Genomic DNA, 24,459 nt, shown 5'->3' with positions numbered 1-24,459 from the left:
TCAGGGGTTGCTTGAATCTTTACCCTTGGTTTTCCTCAGCCTCTCAGCCCCCCACCAGCCCCCTCAGCCCCCCACTAGCCCCCTCAGCATCCACGTCTGCATTTTTCCGTCTCGCAGTGTGACTTCACTTCTCCCTCTGTCTATGTCTCTCTTTCTCCCGTTCAGTCTCTGGCCTTCTGTGTTTCTCTCGCCGTCTCTCACTGTCTCTCCCCCTGCCCCTTGGCCACCTGGGTCTCGGAGTCTCTGTGTCTCTCCCTGTGGCTGAGATGCATTCACAGAGCCCTAAGTCTGTGCCAAGCCCCCTGCCTGGTGGGTCTCATTTCCATTCTCACAAGGACCCTGTCGAGAAAGCGCCTGCATTTTCCTGAGGAGGAGCCCTGGGGCTCAAAGAGCAGCAGACCCTTGCCCGAGGGTCTGGAGTGGCCGATAAATGATGCAGCAGCTGAGGTTTTGCCATGGAGTTTGTCTGACTCTGACAATTAGTGCTTTTTCTGACCCATGAGTACTTCTGAGAGTGTGCCCCCTCCGATCCTTGACCTGGGAGGTCCTCCAAAGAGGCTGGGAGTTGCTGTCAACTCCCGTCCCCCTTGGTGAGTTATTGACCGAGCACGTTAGCAAGGTAAAGGCCCTGAGAAGTCCTGCAGGAAAGAAATCAGTTTGCCTGCCTTTAACCCAGCCTCTCTCTGCCTGAGTTCCCTGTAGAACCCTTGCCCTTAGAACTAACGGTCCTCTTCTGCCCCTCAGCCTTTCCATCTCCTTTTGTTTTAGCTTCTCGTTGTCTGCTATCTCTCTGTGTGTCTCCGCAGCTCTCTCAGAAAGGAAGGAATGTCAAGTGGTTGAAATAGCAGGCTGGGGAACTAGACTAGGTTTGAGGCCCCTTTCTACCTCTGGATTGTCGTGAGGCCTTTGGCAAGATCTTGATCTCTCTGTTTGTCACCAACTCAATCTACAGAGAAGGATCAAGTGCATGAAGCACTTCATGCCTCCCCACCAGTGCCTCCTGGGCCTAGAATGAGGACCCAAGTTCAGTGCCAGGTCTCACAGCCCAGCAGGAACCAAGACCTGGGTTCAAGAAAGTCCATGGTGGCATCTCTCCAAGGGCAGGAAGGTGCAGGCTCCACTCCTGCAAGAGCTGAAGAGACCCTGAGTCAGAGGAGTGTGACTGAGCTGCTGGGGTCAGAGTCCTGTGTCAGGCAGGAGGTTTGCATAACATTGCAGGAAAGCTGCCACCACCCTCTTTCTCTAGGAGAGATACAGAGAGAGGTGGAAAGCCAGGCCCAGGCCATGACCGGTGGACGTGGACACGGTCATTCACATGTTGGGCAAAGGTGAACTGAGCCCACCAGTGGTGGGATGCTGGAGACAGATGCAAGCCCAGTGGATCTGAAGTGGGGCTCCTGGAGCCCAGAGTCTAGAGGGGGCAGCAGAGTCACTGAGATCGAAAGAGACCCCCACAAAGAGGTTGTCAGTGAGGATCCGAGAGAAGTCCTGCACCGTGAAGCCAGAGCGGGAAGCAGGGAGAGGCCTGCGTGGCGCCGGTCAGAGCAGTCAGAGCTCTGCAAGCTCCACTTCCCTGCTCGGCCTCTTTGTCTCTCTCCTCCTGACCCTCCACCGCCAAGTCCCTCCAGTTCCCTGTCCAGACACACGCTCACAGACACGGACACGAGCCACCATCACCACGAAGTCGCTAACACACCTTCAGGCATGAAACCATGCAAACACATAGAAGTCTGAACACATGCCAAAACATACACACGAGCGCATGCAGACTCATGCTCAGAAACACACCTTGGCATGTTCACCCAAGTACAAGCACTCCTGCATGCGTATGAATCATGCATGCACACACTCATGTGGATGCTTTGGATTAACGTGTATGAGTTCAAACACACAAACAGGGCCAAATCCTAGGCGCATCGGCATGGGCTCATCATTCCTACAAAAGTAAGCATGTCCCCACACACTCGTGTGCACCTTGGTATCTCTGCCAAGGTGTCTGTCCCAACATCTAGGAAGGGAGTGCGGAGGTGGGGAGATGAGCAGGTCACTTGTCTGCCAGGAGAGTAAGTATGGGTTCCTTAACATCTCTTTGAAGCTGACACTCCTGGACGATGTCAGGGAATGGATGTTGTTACATAACTGGGTGGGGCAAAGGGTTCAGCATAAAAGGCTCAGCTAGAGGCAGCCGTGGGGCACAAGACCGGCATACTGGGGCCATGGAGCTCAGCCTACTTCTTCTTCTTGCTCTGCTCACAGGACTCTTGCTTCTCCTGGCCAGAGGCCGCCCAAAAGCCCATGGCCGCCTCCCGCCAGGCCCCCGCCCTCTGCCCTTCCTGGGGAACCTTCTGCAGATGGACAGAAGAGGCCCGCTCAAATCCTTCCTGAGGGTGAGATGCAGATGGATGGGGTCTGAGGGTGGCTCCCTGCCTCCATACTGGGGGGTTCACTCATCCATCCTTCTAGGAGTGGGGTGGGTGTGGGGAAGTTGATGAGTGGGGGGCACAGAGGTGAAGCGTGGTGGGTGGTGGTCAGACAGCCCCAGGCATCCCTGCTCGGTTGGAGGTGTGTGGGCACTGTCCCTGGAGTGGACAGGTGGGCTTGAAGAGGTGCGTGGATGTGCACCTGGGAGGTAGAATTCCACACTCCTCTGCCCTCGTCTGCCAGCCGCCTGGGTGCCTGCTGGCCAAGGGAAGAAAGAGGAAAGGGGGTGGTGGCACCAATCAAATAGAGTTCTCCTCTGCCAACAAAAGGCAGCAAAGCGTGGCCCTGTCAGCACCAGAGAGTGGGGAGGGAGAGGGAGGGAGAGCAGGACGGGAGGGCAGTTGCGGAGTGCCTAGCAAAAATAAACATGAATGCGTTCGGATGGTAGCCAACACTGTGGGGTGTTTCCTAGGTCTCTAGCACTGCTTTCCAGGCCTGTTTCATGTTTGCTCATCTGTATACTTATTAATGGTGTCATCCAGACCCACAAGCCCCTCCTCCACAAGAGAGCTGGACCACTGATAAAAGCTTCCCACTGCCCTGGGCTCCTCTGTCCCCTTTCCCACTACCTGGTGAACACCTTCCTAAATATTGGGCTTGTCATCTCTTCATTTTAGTAGAGAGTGTGTTTTGTTTTTTGTTCTTTTCTTAGGGCCGCAGGAGTGGTATTGGAAGTTTCTACATTAGGGATCTAATTGTAGCTATATCTACTGGCCAAGGCCACAGGCACAGCAACACTAGATCCAAGCCACATGTGCAACCTACAACGCAGGTCGCAATGCCAGATCCTCAAACCACTGGGCAAGGCCAGGGATTGAATCATAATCCTCAGGGATATTTGTTGGGTTTATTTTTGCTGAGCCATAACCAGAACTCTGATTGTTTTATTACAGATGTGGCTGTGGCAGCTTCATGTGCCTGTTGTTTAGTTTTCCTTGTCTTCACAAGGATATACACCATTCTTCCACGTAAATGCCAGGTCTTTTTCACTCAGAATTATGTTGCTAGGTTTTATGTGTTGGTGGAAGTCATTATTCTTGGTTCCAACTGCCGTGTCCAGCACTGCAGGGAAACGGGGAATCCTGGAAGAGGGACAGCGTGACTCTTACATTTAGAAAGTGGGGGACCAGGAGGCACTCTGTTCGGAGAACAAAAGCACCTGGGCTTTAGCCCATATCTCTTTATTAAGGAAAGTGATGAGTTTTATTACTGATGGGATTAATGAAGGTGACAAGTTTGGTGGGCAGGGACAGGCATAGGCAATGACGAGAGTATCTTCTTTGTAGTATCAAAAGGGGGGATCCTTAGGACATAATGCAGCTATTTATAGAATAACATGGTTAAGGCATGAGTCCTTCATCTTGTCTTTGAAGGAGACTCTGTACATTAAAACTCTGAGTCCACAGATATTTGCCCTCTCCAGAGTTCTGCTGTTCCATCACGTCCAACACCCAACAACCTTGTGGGTTAGGAGAGGTGTTATGTTATCCTCATCTTAGTCAAATGAACAGTGAGGTTCAGCAGGGTACTAGGGTGAGTTCCCTTTGTTGTGCTGCACAAACGAATCCGACCAGACTCCATGAGGATGTGGGTTCAATCCCTGGCCTCGCTCAGTGGGTTAAGATCTGCATGGCTGTCACCTGGGCTGTAGGTTGCAGACATGGCTCGGACCCCGCATTGCTATGGCTGTGGCGTAGGCGAGCCGCTCTGTTTAGACTCCTAACCTGGGACTAACATATACTGCAGGTGTGGCCCTAAAAAGAAAAACAAAACAAAACACAACAAAGCAGGGCACTAGGCATGGCCTCTGTACACACCACCACCAAAGGGGTGGACAGACCACCTAAGCCACCCCTCTGGCCTCACCCTTGGATCCACCTCTACCCTTGACCCATACAAGGAACCAGTTCGCCCCACTTGGTAAGCCAGTAAACAAGCAGGGGAACCAGTTTTTTGTTTTCACTACCCACCCACCAAATGCCCCCAACCACTGTAGCAAAAGCCCCAGTAAATCTCTGCCTGAATTTTCCTGTCTGGCCTCTCAGCAGTTTCTGTTGCTTAAATTGGTCCAAAACCCTGTTCAGTAACATTGCTGGAATCAGACAGACACGGGCTTGAGTTCCAGATTCAACTGTTTCTCTTTGAAACTTAGTGTCTCTTCCATAGAATGAATTGCTGATGATAAGAAGGCAACTCTCATAAGACTGTGGTGAGGACGAACCGGGATATGCACAGAGCCTGGTGTAGATAAGCGCTCATTCGCTGGAGGTTAATTGGATCCACTCCTTCATTGTTCCACTCATTCTCTCTGTCGGGCACTCAGCTGGGCACTGGTGATGTGGCACGGGACAGGGCACACACAATAAACAAGGAAATATTACATTGACACAAGCTATGATTCAAATGAAGCAGGGTGATATTTTAGGAAGTAGTGGGAGCTGCTTTAGACTGAGTGGTATGGGAAAGGCTGTGTCTTGACTTGTTTCTGAGCAGACACCCTAAAAATGCAGGTGGAGGTTTCGAGAGAGACAGGTATCAGTGCAAGAACCCTGAAGCTGGAGAAATCTTAGCGTGTCTGGGAGACATGGAGAAGGCTGGATCAGTGTGAGCAAAGGCGTGAGTGGGAGGAGAAGTCAGAGGGGTGCTGGGGCAACGTCACCCAGGGCTGTGTCAACCATGCTGGAGACCTGGGGTCCTATACTCAGGGCAGGGGGAGCCCTGGAGGGTTTGGAGCAGGTTAGGGATTGTCATTACTTTACACTTTGATGGGACTGCTCTGGTTTCAGGGTGGGGTGGGATGGGCGGTGAAAAGAAGGTAGGGAGCACAGGGAAGGGAAGTAGGGAGACCAGTGAGAAGGCTTAGCTAAGATCAGTGTGAGAGGTCTTTCCATGAATTTAACCTTTTTATGATTTTAGGTCAACTCCTTATCAAATTTTTGTTGTTGTTGTTGTCTTTATAGGGCTGTACTCAAAGCATATAGAGGTTCCCAGGCTAGGGGTCAAATCGGAGCTCCAACTGTCGGCCTATACCACAGCCACAGCAACATGGGATGCGAGCCATGTCTGCAGCCTACACTTCAGCTCAGCGCAACGCTGCATCCTCAACACACCGAGCGAGGCCAGGGATGGAACCTGTGTCCTCATGAATGCTAGTCAGATTCATTTCCTCTGAGTCAGGACGGGAAATCCCTCTTTATGGAAATTCATCATCTAGGATCAAATGCACAAAGCCTAAGTATTCAGCTTGGTGAACTTTCTCTAATGAACATAGTCAGGTAATTGACACCCAGATCAGTAACGACATGGCCTGTCCCCAGAAACCCTCCTTAAGTCCCCCTTCCACTCATGACCCTCCCATTATGCAGACACCATAGGTTCCTATTTGTCTAGTTTTGAACCTCATATCAACAGAATCATGACAAGTAGAGTCCTCGGGATCATCGACGTTGCACCTGTGGGTTTCATTGCGGTTGTAGGTAGTTTGTTCTTTTTCATTGCTGCATAGTATTCCATGACAGCAACACACCACTACTTCTCTATTCTCTACCTACGGTTGCTGAGCATCTGTGACTCTCCTTGTTCTTTATCTTGCTGAACAAGTGTATACATCTCTGCTGGGTGTGTATCTGGGAGTAATGTTGCTAGTCACTGAGTGTACAGGCCTTCCAGCCTCAGTAAATGCTTCTGAACACGTTCCCTAGTGCCTCCCCTGATGGTACGACTTCTCAGATTTCAGGATCACCCCCAGAAGGCCATCTTTTTCCCTTCATGTCCCCCCAGTGGGTGGGTGGTTTCTGGGTGGCACTCCAGGGAAACTGCCAGGAGACAGAGAGAAGATACAGTTGGGTCACAGGAAGGATAATGGTTTTTTTTTTTTTTTTTTTTTAGTTGAGAAGCCAGGGAGAGCTGGCCAGACTCAACAGATAATCCTAGGCAGGGGAGGTTTTAGGGCTATTTAACTATCTGTACTGCTTCTCATGTGAGGGGGGCTGGGTCATGGATTAATCCTTCAGTGGCTGGGTCCTGGGAAGTGGGAAGGCAGGCTGGGGTGGAAGGTCTTGGGGCAGCAGCTAATTCCCAGTCTCTGTGGAAGTGCTTCCATGGTCTAACAACTGAGATGGCTCCTAAGGTGCATACTGACTTATGGCAACATTGGGCGTGGGTATATTGGCAGCTCCGAGAGAGATACGGGGATGTATTCACGGTGCACCTGGGGCCAAGGCCAGTGGTCATGATATGCGGGACAGAGGCCATTCGGGAGGCCCTGGTGGACCAGGCTGAGGCCTTCTCTGGCCGAGGGAAAATCGCTGTGGTGGAGCCAGTCTTCCAGGGATACGGTAAGGCCCTCAGAGATGCCGAGAGGGGAGCAGGGATGGAGGATGGGGATTGGGGAGGGTGTGTCTGGGAGGGGAGAAGAGGGGGTTTAGGGGGACCCAGAGTCTGCTTCCAACTTCCTCTGCATCCCAAGCCTCTCCTCAACCCCCAGGCGTGATCTTTTCCAATGGGGAACGTTGGAAGACCCTTCGGCGCTTCTCTCTGGCCACCATGAGGGACTTCGGGATGGGAAAACGGAGCGTGGAGGAGCGGATTCAGGAGGAGGCCCAGTGTCTGGTGGAGGAGATGCGGAAATCCCAGGGTGAGCCTGGGGCAGGGGCCGGTGAGAAATTGAGTGCGTCTGTGGGTGCACAGCAGCAGAAGGCAGAGGCATGTGTGTGGGCAGAGAAAGAGATGGAGAGATAGAGAGAGAGACAGCTCGCGGGGCCATCAGACAGAGGATGAGAGACAGAGAGAGGGGGCAGAGTTGGCAGAGCTGAGCAGGAGAGAAGCACAGGGAGCAGGAGAGATGCAGGGAGGTCAGTGTCAAGGACACCTCAAAGGCATCAACTCAGACATTAGCCTGTTATTACCAGGTTCAGGGAAACCAATGCATGGTTTGAGGTATGGAGCCCAGAACAATACAGGACTTCTGCAAAAAGAAGCAGAGGAGTTCCCTGGTGGCTCAGCAGGCTCAGGGTCTGTAGTTGTCATTGCTGTGGTGTAGGTTGGATCCCTGGTCCTGGAACTTCTGTCTGCCGTGGGCATGGCACCCCCACCCTCAAGAAAAGAAAGTAGAGAAAACTGTAAACAGGACATACTTTGATTCCTGTTTTCATGGAATATTTCCTTCCATCCTTTCACTTTCAGTTTGCATGTGTCCCTAGAAGTGAAATGGGTCTCCTGAAGACAGCGTATATATGGGTCTTGTTTTTGTATCCATTCAGTAAGTGTATGTCCTTTGGTTGGAGCGTTTAGTCCATTAACATTTAAGGTAATTATTGATTTGTATGTTATTGCCACTTTATTCATTGCTTCGGATTTGTTTTTGTTGCTCATTTTTCTTCCCTTCTCTTTTTCTCTCCTCTTGTGGTTTGATGACTATCTTTAGTGTTGTATTTGCGTTGATTTTTCTTATTTGTTTGTGTATCAGTTGTAGATTTTTGGTTTGCAGTCATTCTGAAGTTTTCATATGAGTCTGTGTACATACGAGTTTGTTTTATGTTGTTGGTCTCTTAATTGCAATGCATCTCCAGAGTCCTGCATTTGTAACCTCCTCTTCTCACGATTTCTGATTTTGGTGGCATAATTGTGTGTGGAAGATTTCGTATCTTTACTGTATCTTTACCTCTATGGGTGAGCCCTGACATTTGTGGTATTTTTGTTTCTGGTTGCGGCCTTTTCTTTTCTGCCTAGAGAAGTTCCTTTAGTATGTGTTGTAAGGCTGGTTTAGTGTTGCTGAATTCTCTTAGCTTTTGCTTATCTGTAAAGCTTTTGATTTCTCCTTCAAATCTGAATGAGAGCCTTGCTGGGTAAAGTAATCTTGGTTGGAGGTTTTTTCCTTTCATCACGTTAAGTGTATCATGCCCTCCCTTCTGGCCTACAGTGTTTCTGCTGAAAACTCTGCCAATAACCTTGTATGTTATCTATTTCTTTTCCCTAGCTGCTTTCGATATTTTCTCTGTCTTTAATTTTGGTTGGTTTGTTTAGTATGTGCCTCGGGGTGTTCCTCCTTGGGTTTATTTTATATGGTACTCATTGCGCTTCCTGGGATTTGAGTGAGTGGTTTCTTTTCCATGTTAGGCAAGTTTTCGGCTATTATCTCTTCGAATCTTTTTTCTGTCCCTTTCTCTCTCTCTTCTCCTTCTGGCACCCCTATAATAGGATGTTGGTGCATTTAACATTGTCCCAGAGTTCTCTGAGACTCTCTTCATTTGTTTTCAACCTTTTTTTTCTTTTCTGTTCCACATCCGTGATTTCCACGAATCTGTCCTCCACCTCGCTTATGTGTTCTTCTGCCTCCTGTATTCTGCTGTTGGCTGCTTCTAGTGAATTTTTTACTTCAGTTATTGTATTTTGCATCTATTCTTGCTTAAGTTTTATTTGTATTTGTTTATTTATTTGTCTTTTTACCTTTTCTAGGGCTGCTCCTACAGCATATGGATGTTCCCAGGCTAGGGGTCTAATCGGAGCTGTAGCAGCCAGCCTATGCCACAGCCACAGCAACAGTAGCTGCGACTGCAACCTACACCACAGCTCACGGCAATGCTGGGGATCCTTAACCCACTGGGCAAGGCCAGGGATCGAACCCGCAACCTCATGGTTCCTAGTCGGATTCGTTAACCACTGCGCCACGATGGGAACTCCTCTTCTTGCTTAAGTTTTATATCTTGTATCTCTTTCCTCAGTGTTTCCTGGAAGTTATCCATCTCTGCCTCCAGTTTATTTCCAATGTCTTGCATCATCTTCAGCCTCAACAGTCTAAAAAGTCTTTCCTGAAGGCTGAGAATCCCCTGATCACTTAGCTGTTTTTTCTGGGTTTTTTCCTTTCTCCCTCATCTGAGTTATAGTTCTCCGTCTTTTCATTTTTATAGGTTTTTGGCGTGGTGACCTTCTTACAGATGATAGAGTTGTAGCCTCTCTTACTTCTGGTGTCTGTCCCCCTTGTGGCTAAAGTAGGTACGGAGGGTGGGCTGGGGCTTGCTGTAGGCTTCCTGATGGGAGGGACTGATGCCTGCCCACTGGTAGGCGGAGCTGATTCCTATCCCTCTGGTGGGTGGGGCTTTGTCTCTGGGGGAGATTAGAGGTGGCTGTGTGCCTGGGGGGAGGGGTCTTTAGGCAGCCTGTTTACTGAGGGGCGGGGCTGTGATCCCACCTGGATCACTGTTTGGCCTGGGCTTCTCAGCACTGATGGGCAGGGCCAGATTTTCCCAAAATGGGCCCCTCCAGAGAAAGGCACTCTGCTGAATATTCCCAAGAGCTTTGCTTCCAATGTCCTTCCCCCACAACAAGCCACATTCACTCCTGCTTTCCCAGGAGGTCCTCCAAGGACTGCAGTCAGGTCTGACCCAGATTTCTATGGAGACTTTGCTTTGCCCTGGGACCCAGGGCACATGAAAGTGTGTGTGTGCCTTTTAAGAATGGGGTCTCCGTTTCCCCCAGTCCTGTGGAGTGGCGCTCCTGCGCACAAGCCCCACTGGCCTTTGATGCCAGATGCTCCTGGGGCTCTTTCTCCCAGTGCCAGGTCCCCACACGTGGGACTCTGATGTGGGGCTCAGAATTCTCCTTCCTGTAGGTGAGTGTCTGTGAACCAGTTAGGGCTTCCAGTCTGTAGGGCTTCCCAGCTGGGAGGTATGAGGATGCTCAGATCACGCAACTGCCCCTCCTTCCTCTTGATGTGGTCTCCTCTTTGTCTTCTGGAGTCGGATATCTTTTTGAAAGTTTCTGGTCCATTTGGTTGAAGATTGCTCAGCATTTGGTGGTAGATTTTGTTGTTTTTAGGAGAGAAGTTGAGCTCCAGTCCTTCTATTCCTCCATCTCAATCCCATCTCCCCAACAGCATACATTTTGAAAAGGGTACACTTGGTTTTCCTTTCTGTGGGTGCAGTGCTGGCGGGCTGGCAGTGATCAGGGCGGTCAGCTGGGTTTTTCTGCTCCTGGGAAGTGGGATGGGCACGTCTGGTTGGTTTTGGATTCCTCCTCCGATGTGTGTATGAGACATGGAGGCGACAGGGCCCCTTCTCAAGGGATATGCAGACATAAATGTCGAGGGAGGGGCAGAGACAGAGTCACAGGGAGCCACAGAGGAACACAGACCGAGAGACTGAGCAGAAAGACAGGAGGAGACGGGGTGATTTGGGCAGAGAGACAGAGAGGAAGAAAGAGACAGATGTGGCGGGATCAAGTCAAGGAGAGGAGCGACTTGGAGAAGCAGAAAGAAAATGAGGCACAGATAATTAGTGACAGGGAATTCCCGTTGTGGCTCAGCAGGTTAAGAACCCAACTAGTATCCATGGGCATGTGGGTTTGATCCCTGGCCACACTTACTGGGTCGAGGATCCAGCTTTGCCGTTAGGTGTGATGTAGGTTGCACAGGGGGCTGGGATCTGGCATTGCTCTGACTGTGGTGTAGACCGGCAGCTACAGTTCCAGTTCGACCCTTAGCCTGGGAACTTCCATATGCCACAGACGCAGCCTTATGAAGAGAAAACATTAGGGACAGACAGGTACGTGAAAGGGTCTGCAGGGGAACAGAGAAGATGGACAGGTGAGACTCAGGGAGCAAGGCTGCATCCACCTGCCATTCCTGGGAACCCAGCTCCCCCTCCCTCCAGCTGGGGCGAGCTTGGCACATACACACATCAACCAACAAGAGCAGAACAAATGCCCAGAGAGCAGCGCTCTAGAGGTAGACAAAAGAAATGTGGTGGGGGAAGAAATAAGGGCCCAGGAGAACGGAGTTTCTTTTTTTCTTTTTTTTTTGTCTTTTTTGTTGTTGTTGTTGCTATTTCTTGGGCCGCTCCCGCGGCATATGGAGGTTCCTAGGCTAGAGACTGAATTGGAGCTCTAGCCACCGGCCTACGCCAGAGCCACAGCAAAACGGGATCTGAGCCGCATCTGCAACCTACACCACAGCTCACGGCAACGCCGGATCGTTAACCCACTGAGCAAGGGCAGGGACCGAACCCACAACCTCATGGTTCCTAGTCAGATTCGTTAACCACTGCGCCACAACGGGAACTCCTGGAGTTTCTTAGGTTGCACATGCAATCGATTGAACATTTGAACCTTCTTCATAGGGTCGAGTTGAGAACGACGAAATAATACGTGCAGTGCTTAGAATAGGCCCTGCCACATCCGAGGGGCTGGTGAGTGTTCCCCAGGCATTTAATTCCTTCTCCCGTGACTCACGCCTCTTCCCACTAGGAGCCCTCCAGGACCCCACCTACTACTTCCACTCCAGCACCGCCAACATCATCTGCTCCATTGTCTTTGGAAAACGCTTTGCCTACAGAGATCCCGAGTTCCTGCAGCTGCTGGACTTATTGTTCCAGACCTTTCTGCTCATCAGCTCCTCTTCCAGCCAGGTCGGGGACATGCAGAGGGAAGGGCGGGGCTGGGGCGGACATCTGGGCGGGGGACAGGGGTGATCTGCTTTGGGAGACCGGAAGGGCAGCTTGGAGCTGGAAGAGGGGCAGAGACAACAGAGAGAGACAGGGACACTGAGACCCAGAGGAAGGGAGGGAGAGATGGTGAGACAGGGACTGAGACCAAGAGGAAGAAAGGGGAGTGATGGACGAGGCAGGAAGAGAAGGGGATTCAGAGGGAGAGAGAAAGAGACTTTCAAGCTCGCCATCCTTCCTTCCCTGGTTCCTCTGAGTCTCTGCCTCTGTCTTTGGAAAATCCCCTCACATGGAGAAATTCAAGGATGCTTTGAAAATTAGCCATCGTATTTCCTCGTTTCCCCCACACTTCTCCTCCCTCTTTCTGTTTTTTTTTTTCCTTCTCCCCAGATTACCAAATAATATGCTCCTCTTTAAAACAAAATAATAGAGATTCTCTTTCTTAACTAATCTGGCAATACTCCTATTGCATATTAACGTAAAAAAAAGGAGTTCCCGTCGTGGCGCAGTGGTTAACGAATCCGACTAGGAACCATGAGGTTGGGGGTTCGGTCCCTGCCCTTGCTCAGTGGGTTAACGATCCGGCGTTGCCGTGAGCTGTGGTGTAGGTTGTAGACGCGGCTCGGATCCCGAGTTGCTGTGGCTCTGGCGTAGGCCGGTGGCTAGAGCTCCAATTCAACCCCTAGCTTGGGAACCTCCATATGCCGCGGGAGCGGCCCAAGAAATAGTGACAACAACGACAACAAAAAAGACAAAGGACAAAAAAAAAATTAAATCATTCTCAGCCAGGAGGGTAGGTTCACATGTTCGACTGTCACAAATACAAATCCCCATGACCTCCTACAGGAGAGTCTGACCTGAAAAATCTGGAAGGGGCTCCAAGTGCCCTCATCTGTGATGAGCCCAACAGGTGCTTTCAACCTTCTGTTCCCACAGGGAACCATGGGAGAGAAAAGTCTGGAGGGAGATCTGCCCGACAGTTAACAATGGGTCCCTCTAGAAGCGGAGATGAAGGAGGAATGTTACATCATGCTCTATATGTTTCTGCATTGTTCGCAGTTCTTTGAGACAAGTCAGGCATTATATTTCTCAACAGGCAAAGCAGCAGAAAATGCCCCCCAGTAAACAAATAGCTCTAAGTGTTGAGCAGCTGCATCTTGTGGAAGCCTCCTGTTATCAGCAAGGCAGATGTGAGAGGTGGAAAGAGGGAGAGAGAGGTTCGAGGAAGACAGATGAACTGGCGGATGTAAACAGAGGGAGGATGAGGAGGAGGCACACGGAGATAGGGAGGGGTGGGAAAGACAGAGATGGAGAGAGGTGGGGACGAGTCCGTGGGGAAGACCCGAGGATGAGGACGAAAGTGCAGAAAGTGGAAAATGTGAGAAGACCACATCAAAGGAGAAAGAGTCAGTGAGTGAGGGACTCTGTTATGGAGAAAGTGAGACAGCCGCAGAGAGACAGACACCCCACAGAAACAGAGAGCGATGGAGAGAGAGACAGAATCAGACAGAGACCGAGACACCCCAGAGATACACAGAGCGAAGCCAGAGACACAGGGGTCACTTTCAGAGAGCCTCACAGCCCCTTCTCTCCCCCAGCTGTTCGAGCTCTACTCCGCCTTCTTGAAGTACTTTCCAGGCTCACACAGGCAAATCTACAAAAACCTGCAGCAAGTCAATGCCTTCATTGGCCGCAGCGTGGAGAAGCACCGTGAAACCCTGGACCCCAGCAACCCCCGGGACCTCATCGACAGCTACCTGCTCCGCATGGACAAAGTGGGATTTGGCAGAGGGAGGGGGCGGGTGGAGAAAAAGATGCTGGGGAAGAAGAAGGGAGGGGAGGGGGGAGAAGAGGGAGGGAGAGAAACACGGACGATGGGGAGGGGAGATTGGGAAGCGAACAGAGAGGGAGATGAAATGGGGAAGCTGGTAGGCAGGTGAGAGAGACACAGAAAATACAGGACGAGGGGCAATACGGCCCCAGGTGCAAAGAGCCACAGAGGCAGAAAGAGGCTGGGGAGGAAGGAAGAGAGACAAACAGGTCAGATAGAGAGATCGCTAGAAACAGAGCAAGACACAGCCAAGAGAGACTGAGTCAAAGACAGACACCGTCTGTAGAAAACAGAGGGAAGTGAAGCAGACCAGATGGTTGGAGTTCCAGAAACAGGGGGAGGGACCCCAAGAGGTGCAAGTGCCTCAGAGCTCCTGCCTCCCCTGATGTGAGCCCCATCCCTCTGGACCCAGGAGAAGTCCAACCCCAACAGCGAGTTCCACGAGCAGAACCTCATCCTCACTGTCCTTTCGCTCTTCTTTGCTGGCACCGAGACCACCAGCACCACTCTCCGCTATGGATTCCTGCTCATGCTCAAGTACCCCCACATCACAGGTGGGCAGGCTGGGGACAGTCGTTCAAGGGGGGATCTTCTTACACCGTTCAGTGCTGTGGCAATGGATCTGAGGGTCTTCTGTGAAGGCGAAGGCAGTTGTCCCCTCTTACACAGGAGCACCGCAGACTGTGAATGTCCCCCTCCCAGCCAACCCTGTCGGTGGATGGATGAATGAAGAATCTGTCAATCTCATTTGCCCCTTTTCCTCCATCACTTGAAGATGGGCTCACCCATCCATGTACCCCCCCATTCATCCATCTGTCTGTTTTTTCACTGGTGAAAATCACTGATAAACAAACAAACAAAAAATCGAGAACATTTAGTTCTCGTCGTGGTGTGGGGGAAACGAATCCAACTAGGAACCATGAGGTTATGGTTCAATACCTGGCCTCGCTCAGTGGGTTAAGAAACCGGCGTTGCCGTGAGCTGTGGTGTAGGTCGCAGATGAAGCTTGGGTCCCGGCGGCTACAGACCCCTAACCTGGGAACCTCCATATGCCGTTGCCGTGGGCATGGCCCTAAGAAGACAAAAAAAAAAAAAAAGAGAGAGAGAGAGAGAGAGAGAGAGAGAGAAATCACTGATATACTCTGAGTCTTCATTCATCCAAGGAAATATGCTTTCATTCTTTTGTTGGAGGAGCTGATTCATCTGTTGTTCCTTTGAAACAGCGATTCATTGAATGAATTGTTTTCCAGTGATTGCTTGGCTCGTTTCATTCCTGCATCTGTTTGTATTTCTAAACCTACATTACCTACCCTAATCCTTCCATCAGCTGGTCTATCAATTCATCCTTCGTCCACCTCTCCTTTAATTTATTCATTTAAAAATTCACTCAGTTATTTGGGCTTGATTTATACATCTATCTTCTAACCTATCCAACCATGCTGATGATCTGCCTGAGATCCTCCAATGTCCTTCCCCCGCAATGAGCCACTGTCTGTCTGTCACCCACCGTTTCCCCGCGAGATCCTCCAGGAGGCAGGACTGACCCAGATTCCAATAAAGTCTCTGCTTTGCCCTGGGTGCCAGTGCACACAAGATCCTGTGTGTGCCTTTCAAGAGTGGAGTGTCCATTTCTCCCAGGGCCGTGGGGCTCCTGCACACAAGCCTTGCTGGCCCTTAACGCCAAATGCTGTGGGAGCGCCCCCTCCCAATGCCAGATCCCAAGGCATGGGAACCTGACGTGGGGCTCGGAACTCTCACTCCCATGGGTGAGCCTCTTCAATATAAGTTTCTTTCCAGTCTCTGGGCAGCCCACTTCCGGGGGTATAGGGTTGGTTATACCGTGTAATCGCCTCTCCTACCATCTTGATGTGCCTCCTATTTGTTTTCTGGAGTAGGGTGCCTTTTTTGGATGTTTCCAGTCTATTTTGTTGAAGGTTGTTGAGCAGTTGGTTGTTTGCATGAAGGAAGGTGAGCTCCAGTCCTTCTGCTTGGCCATCTTAATCCCATCTGCTCTTATATTCCAGAGGACCTAGCACAGTGCCTCATCTGTTGTTTGGTTTTGTTTTGTTTTGTTTGTTTTGTCTTTCTTTTTTAGGGCCGCACCCGCGGCATATGGAGGGTCCCAGGCTAGGGAGTCAAATCGGAGCTATAGCCGCCGGCCTACGCCAGAGCCACAGCAACGCAGGATCCATCCGTGCCACATCTGCGACCTACACCACAGCTCACGGCAACAGCGGATCCTTAACTCACTGAGCGAGGCCAGGGATCGAACCCGCAACCTCATGGTTCCTAGTTGGATTCGTTAACCAGTGAGCCACGATGGGAACTCCCTCATCTGTTTTATACACACAGTAAATATCAGTTAATTTTCTTTTTTTTTTTACAAGATGATTTTTATTTTTCACCATCATAGCTGGTTTACGGTATTCTGTCAATTTTCTACTGTACAGCAAGGTGACCCAGTCCTACATACATATATACATATATACATTCGTTTTCTCACATTATCATGCTCCATCATAAGTGGCTAGAGATAGTTCCCAGTGCTATCCAGCAGGATCTCATTGTTATCACGGTTAACTCTCTACTAATGTTAGAGGAGGATTTTTCACAGGTTCATCACCTGTGAGTTCTTCGACTGAAACCAAAAGTGTGGTACACATACATATGTATGTGTGTTCACATGTGGGGAGAGAATCCATAACATTCGTTACATACCAGTGGGGGAGAATTCCAGTAGTTTTCACTCTTCCAGCCCCACCTGAAGCTGGTCAATCTAAGGGGTGTCAGTGAGCTAACCCTCTCCTGTAGGCTTTTTCCTGTCTCACTGGCCCTTAGGAGACAGTGAGAAGGAAGCAGTGCCCCTGCAAACAGCCTCTTTATTTTTTTTATTTTACTTTTTTTTTTGTCTTTTTGCAATTTCTTGGCCCGCTCCCAAGGCATATGGAGGTTCCCAGGCTAGGGGTCTAATCCGAGCTGTAGCTGCCAGCCTACACCAGGGCCACAGCAAAACGGGATCCGAGCCGCGTCTGCAACCTACACCACAGCTCACGGCAACGCCGGATCCCCAACACACTGAGCAAGGCCAGGGATCGAACCCGCAACCTCATGGTTCATTGTCGGATTCGTTAACCACTGAGCCACGACGGGAACTCCCAAACAGCCTCTTTAAATGAGCTCCCTGGTCCCATTCTTCTGTGCAGAGAGAATCCACAAGGAGATTGACCGGGTGATTGGTTCTCATCGACCTCCAGCCCTGGATGACAGAGCCAAGATGCCATACATGGATGCGGTCATTCATGAGATGCAGAGATTTGGGGACCTCATCCCCATGGGTATTCCCCACACGGTCACTAAAGACACTCACTTCCGAGGGTACCTCCTCCCCAAGGTGTGTCAGCCCACTGGGCTCCCCCATCAAACTTGAGTGTGCCTCCTGGGTTGCTGGGTTCTCTTAGTCCCCAAAATGACCTCTTCTTGGCTTTATCACTCAGTCTTGTTTCATTCTGGGGGCATGGGGTGGGGTGGGGGAGGTTTGGTGATGTCTTCTAATCTCGTGACCTTTCTTCAGGGCACAGAAGTCTATCCCATCCTGACCACTGCTCTCCATGACCCACGTTACTTTGAAAACCCAGAGGCCTTCAACCCTGACCACTTTCTGGATGCCACTGGGGCCCTGAAGAAAAATGACGCTTTTATGCCCTTCTCCATAGGTAAGCTGGACCTGCATTCCAGAGGGCAGGTGCCACCCCCTCCTTGAGACAAGCAAGGAGAGGTCTCTGTTTGTTGAGCAGTTCGTATGTGCCAGTTGCTTTTCCTGCCTTAACCCTTCTCATCCTCCCCGCATCCCTGTGGCGGCTTGAGAAGTGACATCACCTCCCAAAGCTGGCCCTGGGCAAGGATTTTTAAGCTTGCTGCATGTTGGTATGAAATACCTGTTGAGTGCTACGCTGAGCCCAGTGCTTTGTTGAGGGCTGAAGAGAAAGCATCAGGGAAGTCACAGAGAGACACAGTTTCCCACCCAGGAAATTATAGTCCAGCAGGGCAGCTGGGCATGAATCGTATGGTCAAAAGATCGTATCTACTTCAATGAATGAATGTTTGCAGTGTGCTTAGAACTGCTTGGCTAAAGGAAGTGCTCAGGGATTTCCCTGGTGGCCCATTGGTTAAGAATCCAGCATTGTCACAGGTGGGGCGCGGGTTCAATCTCTGGCTCTGGAACTTCCCTATGCCATTGGCTCAGCCAAAAGAAGGAAAGAAAGAAAAGAAAGAAAGGGGTTGTAGGGGCAGCTTTTATTCATCTAAAAGGAATCTTAAGTAAGATGAGTGCTCTACAGGGGGCTTTGGGAGCACAAAAGAGGAACATGCACCATGCTTGGTGTGTCTGTGAGGAAAAGCTTACCTAAAGCTGTGGCTTGTAAGCTAAGACATCACAGGTGAATATCAATCAGCCACTGGAAAGAGGGTTTCATCACAAGGCAGAGCAAGGGCAGAGCCTCAAGGTGGAGACAGAGGGCTCACGTGAGCACCTAGCACTCAGGAAGACTGGGGTTTCAGGGAGAGGTTGAAGAGCTCAGCTGCCATGGTCTTGACAGCTGGGGGAGTCTGGATTGATCCTGCTGGGCCTGGTGAGGTGGGATGGGTCTTGACCTGCTCTGACGTGGCCCTGTCCCCATTCCCCATTCCTTGGCCCCACCCAAAGAAAAACCCAATGCCCAGGGATCTCCTCCTTTTGTTAATGTCCAGGGCGCTTGGCCTTCTTAATCAATAGACATTGCTAAGAGGCCATTCGGGCAAATTCAGGCAAAAAAATTGGGGCCTCTGCTGCAGCAGGGGGGAGCCAACAAGCGTTCCCGTCCTGGCTTGCTTGCCCCCATGGAGGGGGGCGAGCTGATTCCACATGTGGAGCTAGGGCAGTGGTGGATGCATTTGTGGGCCCAAGAGTCAGGGCAGAGGGGTGGCTTAGATGGTCTGCCCACGCATTTGGTGGTGTTATGTGCAGGGGGCATGCATGGTTTCCTGCTTTTGCTTTCAGCTCATCAGAAGTGGCAGTTAGGTTTTTAGTTTTTCTGTATCCTCTTGCTAACGATGTGTCCCAGCTGCTCCTTTTGCACAGTTATATTTAGCCCCTTACAGTTTCTTTGTGTTTCATTGCTGGAGGAGATGTTTTTCTAGGTGCAAACATCGTAGCCACTGCGGCAAAGGGTCCCAGTCTCGCCCTGGGAGGAAGGTGGACCCCGGCACCAGTCCTTAGTCTTGAATTGCACCAGCGACTTGAGGGACCCAGGGCCCCTGGCTCTGCCCAGTGCGATGGGCTCCTCCCTCATTTCATTTCAGGGAGAGGCAGGGCACCTGTGGGGTGAGGGGCGAGGATCCAGTTCTCCATTCGATAGCTCTGCGCTAAGTTTAGAGAGAGGCAGAGGTGGGGTAAATACAGACAGAGACAGGCTGACAGATAAGGATAGTAGTGAGTGAGAAACAGAGAGAGAGATTGAGAACAAGGAAGACCCAGAGGGAGAGAGACAGGAGAGAGTGTGGTAGAAAGAGACAGAGAGTGAAGTGAGATAATAAATGGTGGAGGTGGAGGTGAAGGAGGAAGGGATGGAGGAGGAAGAGAGGGAGCAGAAGAGGGAGGGAAGCAGAGGAAGACAGAGAGAGAGACAGGAGAGGGTGACACCAGTAATCAAGAAGAAACACCGAGGGGAGAACAGGGAACGATGGAGGGAGATGAAAAAATGAGCGTTGCCAAGAGAATCAGATCCAGACAGACAGAGACAGGGAGTGAAAAAGATTGAAGAATGCAGAAAATCATGAGAAAAACAGAGACAGAGAAAGAGTGTCTGTCAGGAGATATAGACACGTTGGCGCACAGTCTGGGTGCCCGACACACAGTGATGCCAAGCAAACCAGAATGACAAGAGTTTGGCACAGAGCAAGTTTTATTGCAGGGTCATGCAAAGAGACAGGTGGCTCCTGTCCCCGCCTCTCCCGCCCCCCCATCCCAAACGACACCGAAATTGCAAAGCCTATTTCAAGCCAAGGTGAGGGAGGGGCTTCAGTTGATAGTTGCAAAATTTGGGGGCAGAAATCCTGTTCTTGCAGCTGGCCATAGAGGCCGGGTCACCAAGTTTCTGTAAATATCCAGGAAGACACATGTTGTAGTTCAGAGAGTTGCTAAAGCAGGGATGTGGGGAAAGGGTCCTGCTCAGTTACAGGCAGAGAAAAAGGCCGAGGCAGATGGCCATGAGGGGAGAGAAAGCAAGAGCCAAAAGATGTCTTGCCAAGGGGTGTCCAGTTGGAGTGTCCCAGGGACGTGGAGGTCGGGGTGGAAGGGAGGAAGCCGGATCAAGCTGTTCTGGAAAGTGCCTGGTTGCAGAACCAGTCAGAAGAGACCAACCAGCTGGGAGCTGTGACCCGAGCATGGCTAAGCTCCTGTGTACCAACCTCTGGATGTGCCTCAAAGACGCAGACGCGTTCTCCTACACCTGCGTGCAGACGCAGTCCAGCGACTAGGAAGGCTTAGGAAATGCCTGGAAACCCCTCCTTGAAAGGGTCTTGCCAAGGGTGTCAGCTTGCAGATTAAGAACCAGGCAGTAAAGGGAGAGAAGGGGCCAGTGTCTCTGCCTGTGTGGGGGCTCCCTGTGTCCCTGGTTCTCTCCAGGCCCTTGGTTTAGAACTGTGGGGGCTGGAGGGAGGGGCGGTCCTTCCATCTCTGAGCATGTGATGGAAGCCTTAGACTCCTCTCCGGTGCGGGTCAGTCCTGGGCACAATTGTATATTCCATTCAGCATTTTCCAGGACACCTGAAGCCCATGGTGCTCAGGCTGAGATAAGAAGAAAACCGAGAGACGCACAAACACACACAGTCCAGATACACACCTCACATACACAGCATCACTGTGTACACCCAAAACAAACACAAGGTGCTAACTTCACTTACAGCATCTTTACTACGGGCCCGGTGTTATTTAAGCATTTTAACAAGCACTAACGATTATCCTCATAGTAGCCTTACGATGTAGAGACTACTCCTCTTACATTAGACATGGGGGACTTGAAAATATGAAGTTGGGATTTCCCATTGTGGTTCAGCGGGTTAAGAGCCCTTCTCTGTATCTGAGGATGCGGGTTCAATCCCTGGCCTTGCTCAGTTTGTTATGGATCCAGCTTTGCCGCCAGCTGTGGTGTAGATGCAGATGTGGCTTGGATCTGGCGTGGCTGTGGCTGTGGTGTAGTTTGGCAGCTGCAGCTCCGATTTGACCCCTAGCCTGGGAACTTCATATGCTGTGGGTGTGGCCCGAAATAGGAAAAAAAAAAGAAAGAAAGAAAGAGGTCAGAAAAATGCACACACCTGGATGTGGAGGCAGACGCACAGACCCATGGGCACACACACACCTACACAAAGACACATCCAGGCCCAAGTGGCTGCTTATACTCTGCGGGGCCACAGAACCCTTTAGAAAGCTAGCAGGAGCTGCGGAGTCTTTCCTGGGAAAACTGTGCAAGGCACATCCACCCAACGATTTGCACCTGCTTTCACAGGGCTTGGGGTTCCTCTAAGCCCCCACCCGAACTGCAGGTCAAAGGCCAGTCCCATGCAAACCTATTGCAATGGACACAAGTGTCTGGGCTTTGGGAGGTGACAGGGCAAGGAACGTGCATTCACCCCCGTGTCCACACTGTCACCCTCTGTGTCCACAGGCAAGCGCATTTGTCTTGGGGAAGGCCTGGCCCGCACCGAATTATTCCTCTTCTTCACCACCATCCTCCAGAACTTCTCCGTGGCCAGCCCCGTGGCTCCGGAGGACATCGACCTGACACCCCAGGCTGTTGGGGTGGGCACATTGCCCCCGCCCTACCAGATCCAGTTCCTGCCCCGCCAAAGAGGCTGAGGGAAGGGGGTCCAGGGATTCCAGGGTCATGCGGGTTCCCACCTCTGCGGAGAAGGGCCCCTTGCCTCGCTGCCTCTCTCCCGCCTCTGAGAGACGTGCTGGAAACCTGCCTCTTTCCCTTGCTCACATGCCTCCCTCGTAGGAATGTCCTGTCTGCAGCCTAACCTCCTTCCGTCCTTCCGCAGCTCTTCTGAAGCCTCACAGAGGTCTGTTCCTTTCCCCTGTTAACAGAATTCCAGAAGGGGTGTATGTGTAGAACGGGGAGCTAAGGAGTTCCCTGGTGGCTCGGCAGTTAAGGACCCGGCTTGTTCACGGATGTGGCACAAGGCCAATCCCCGGCCCATGCCATCCGTGTGGTCCAAAAATAAAGGAAAGGGAAGAAACTGAGGCTAAAAGGGGAAACTTAGCTCAGGCTCTTTCTGCAACTCTGCCTCCCAGGCCACAGCTCTCCCCGAGTGACTTGTCCCTTTCTCAGAACAGCCCCAGGGTCCTTTTCTCAACTCCTTGGGCTCCATGATCTGGGCATACATGATGTCCCTTGGGTCTTCTCCCCAAAGGCCCACGGGGTGGGGACAGTGATCATGCCCATCTTGCAGATGAGTAAACAGAGCCTGAGAAATGGCCAGAGATGACCACGGTCACAGGCTTAGTGAGGACAGAAGCAATGCCCGTGCTGTCTCCTTGGCTCTTGAACGCAAAGCCCCACGGCTCCTTCCCGCCACCCCCCCCCAGCCTATATTTTGAAATTAAGGTGAAATTCCCATGGGATCACGAACCATTTTAGATGTGTCATGTCGTGGCATTCAGTCGCTGCATATGATGGGCCATCGCCGTCTCCCTCTAGACCCAAACATGCTCATCAGCCAGAAGGAAACCCCAGACCCATGAGCAGTCACTCCCCATCCTCCCTCCCCCAGCCCCTGGCCACACCAAACCCTTTCCTTCTCTGTGGATTTGCCGATTCCGCCCTTTTCATATCAATGGAGCGTACAGTGTGTGGTGGTTGCTCTCTGGCTTCTTTTGCGTCTCGTGAGGGTTTGGAGGCTCATCCACGTGGTCCACAGCCCAGGCCTCCCTCATCCTCATCTGACTCCCCCCACTTCCTCCCTCGATGACGGGCCCTCAGCCCACCACCCCTGAGCAGTGAGCGTCTACCCTGGGCCCTTGGAGTCCCTGATGTTCCCCTCCTGGTGTCCCAACTCAAATAAACATCTGAGACCTCACCTCCAGGGGTAGGAGCGTGACCCCCGCCAGTTTACATATGACCCATATATTGTCTGGTCACTAAGGAGTTTTCTGGAAGGTGAGAAATTCTCTTTCACCTCAGTGCTTGTACCATGAAGGAAAACCTGTTGTCTAGCTCATCGCTCTACTCTCAGCACCTGGGCAGTGGGGGTCATGGGACAATATGCCAAATATTTGCTGAGGAATGAATGAAAGAATGAATGGATGAATGAGCACCCCCAAACCCACATAACATGAAGTTAGGTCTCCTCATCAGACTATGCCTCACTCTGCAGAGGTGCCCAGGTAAATCCCCATCTCCCATGGGCGCAGGATGCCCCCCATCTGCTGGCCAGCTCACCTCAGTCCCTCATGGTGCAATGCCACTCTCTGACAAAACGGCAGAAAGCCACCCTGGCCGGGCCACCCCCCTAACTCCAGCCTCCACATATTCCTCCAGGTGACCCCACCTGCCTTCCTTGAGGGACATGCTCCCTTTTCAAGGGCATTTCCCCCCAAGATCTCTCCAGCCAGTCAGGGACCCATGTGAAGTGGGCTCAGGATCCATCTGACATGTTGAACTGCCTGACCTCCACAGCACCTACCAACTTTGGGCTCCCTGTTGTCCCTGGAGAGGAAGGAGGAGATCTGCCAACGTGAGATCCAGGTAGGCCTTGCCCTAAAGGGCAGGAAAAACAAACAACATACCAACCTACTACAGCAGGATGGAAGGTGGGCACAGCGAGGACAATGGTGCTCTCTGCCATCTTGTTTCTCATAGTCCTCGTTGGCATCTTGCTCCTCTGGGGCCACACGAGCTCCCAGGGACACCTCCCCGCTGGACCCTGGCCTCTGCCCTTCCTGGGGAACATTCTGCAAATGGACCGCAAGGGCTTTCTCAAGTCCTTCCAGGTGGTGAGATAAGAAAGGCAAAGGGGGCAGAAGCAGGAGGTGGGGGCTGGGCCACAGCTTGCAGGGAGCAAGGGCACTGGTGGACATTTGGGGTGGGATTTCACAGGCCGCCTTGGGGATCATCTTCTTCCAGCCAGGATCTGGCCCTAGATGCCCTACAAAAGCTTAAGAGGGGCCCTATTGGAAGGGATGCAGGCAAGGTTGCGGGGAGAGAGAGAAATCCCAAGAGACTTGGGACTGAGCCGTGGTCTGTGTGGGATATGGGGAGTGTCTGGAATTCTCAAGTCCAAAGCTAGGGGGCTCTGGGCAAATCAAGAGAGTAGGGTGCTTGGGGCGAGGGCGAACATGTGAGGCTTGGGGAAGTCTCTGCTCTTTCCTGACGGGGCTGCAGCCAGCAGGTGGGGCTGCAGCCAGCAGGTGAGGCTTCCCTGGAAGGTGTGATCACGGGTGAGCATGGAGACCCTCCCGTGGAGTCAGAGAGTGAGATGCTGACTCTGCCCCACTCCCCACAGCTGCAGGAGAAATATGGTGACATCTTTACCATCCACCTGGACTGGCCTGTCATCATCCTGGGGGGGATACAAGGTGGTGAGGGTGGTCCTGGTGGATCAGGCTGAGGCTTTCTCTGGCCGAGGGCACATCGCCAGCCTTGACCCCGTCTTTAAGGGAACTGGTGAGTTGGG

At 51.6% G+C, this 24,459-nt stretch overlaps 1 protein-coding gene across 1 annotated transcript; it reads left to right on the top strand.

Moving 5' to 3' along the window:
* Positions 1-2,173: 2,173 nt before the first annotated feature.
* Positions 2,174-22,898, top strand: LOC125133533 (cytochrome P450 2B4-like). Its single transcript, XM_047791757.1, has 9 exons — positions 2,174-2,387; positions 6,656-6,818; positions 6,968-7,117; positions 11,722-11,882; positions 13,517-13,693; positions 14,162-14,303; positions 16,953-17,140; positions 17,321-17,462; positions 21,450-22,898. Exons 1-9 carry the CDS (start codon positions 2,217-2,219, stop codon positions 21,638-21,640), a joined length of 1,485 nt encoding a protein of 494 aa, XP_047647713.1. The 5' UTR covers positions 2,174-2,216; the 3' UTR covers positions 21,641-22,898.
* Positions 22,899-24,459: the final 1,561 nt, after the last annotated feature.

Source organism: Phacochoerus africanus, chromosome 8 (genome assembly GCF_016906955.1).
Source record: "Phacochoerus africanus isolate WHEZ1 chromosome 8, ROS_Pafr_v1, whole genome shotgun sequence".
Taxonomy (NCBI): Eukaryota; Metazoa; Chordata; class Mammalia; order Artiodactyla; family Suidae; genus Phacochoerus; species Phacochoerus africanus.
This window is presented reverse-complemented; position numbering and strand designations above follow the sequence as displayed.

Excerpts from the sequence above, each read along its gene's own strand:
- LOC125133533 (XM_047791757.1), top strand. The coding sequence starts at position 2,217 with ATGGAGCTCAGCCTACTTCTTCTTCTTGCTCTGCTCACAGGACTCTTG. Across the intron at positions 6,819-6,967 it reads GCCAGTCTTCCAGGGATACG|GCGTGATCTTTTCCAATGGG; the intron begins GTAAGGCCCTCA and ends CTCAACCCCCAG. Across the intron at positions 17,463-21,449 it reads TTTTATGCCCTTCTCCATAG|GCAAGCGCATTTGTCTTGGG; the intron begins GTAAGCTGGACC and ends CTGTGTCCACAG.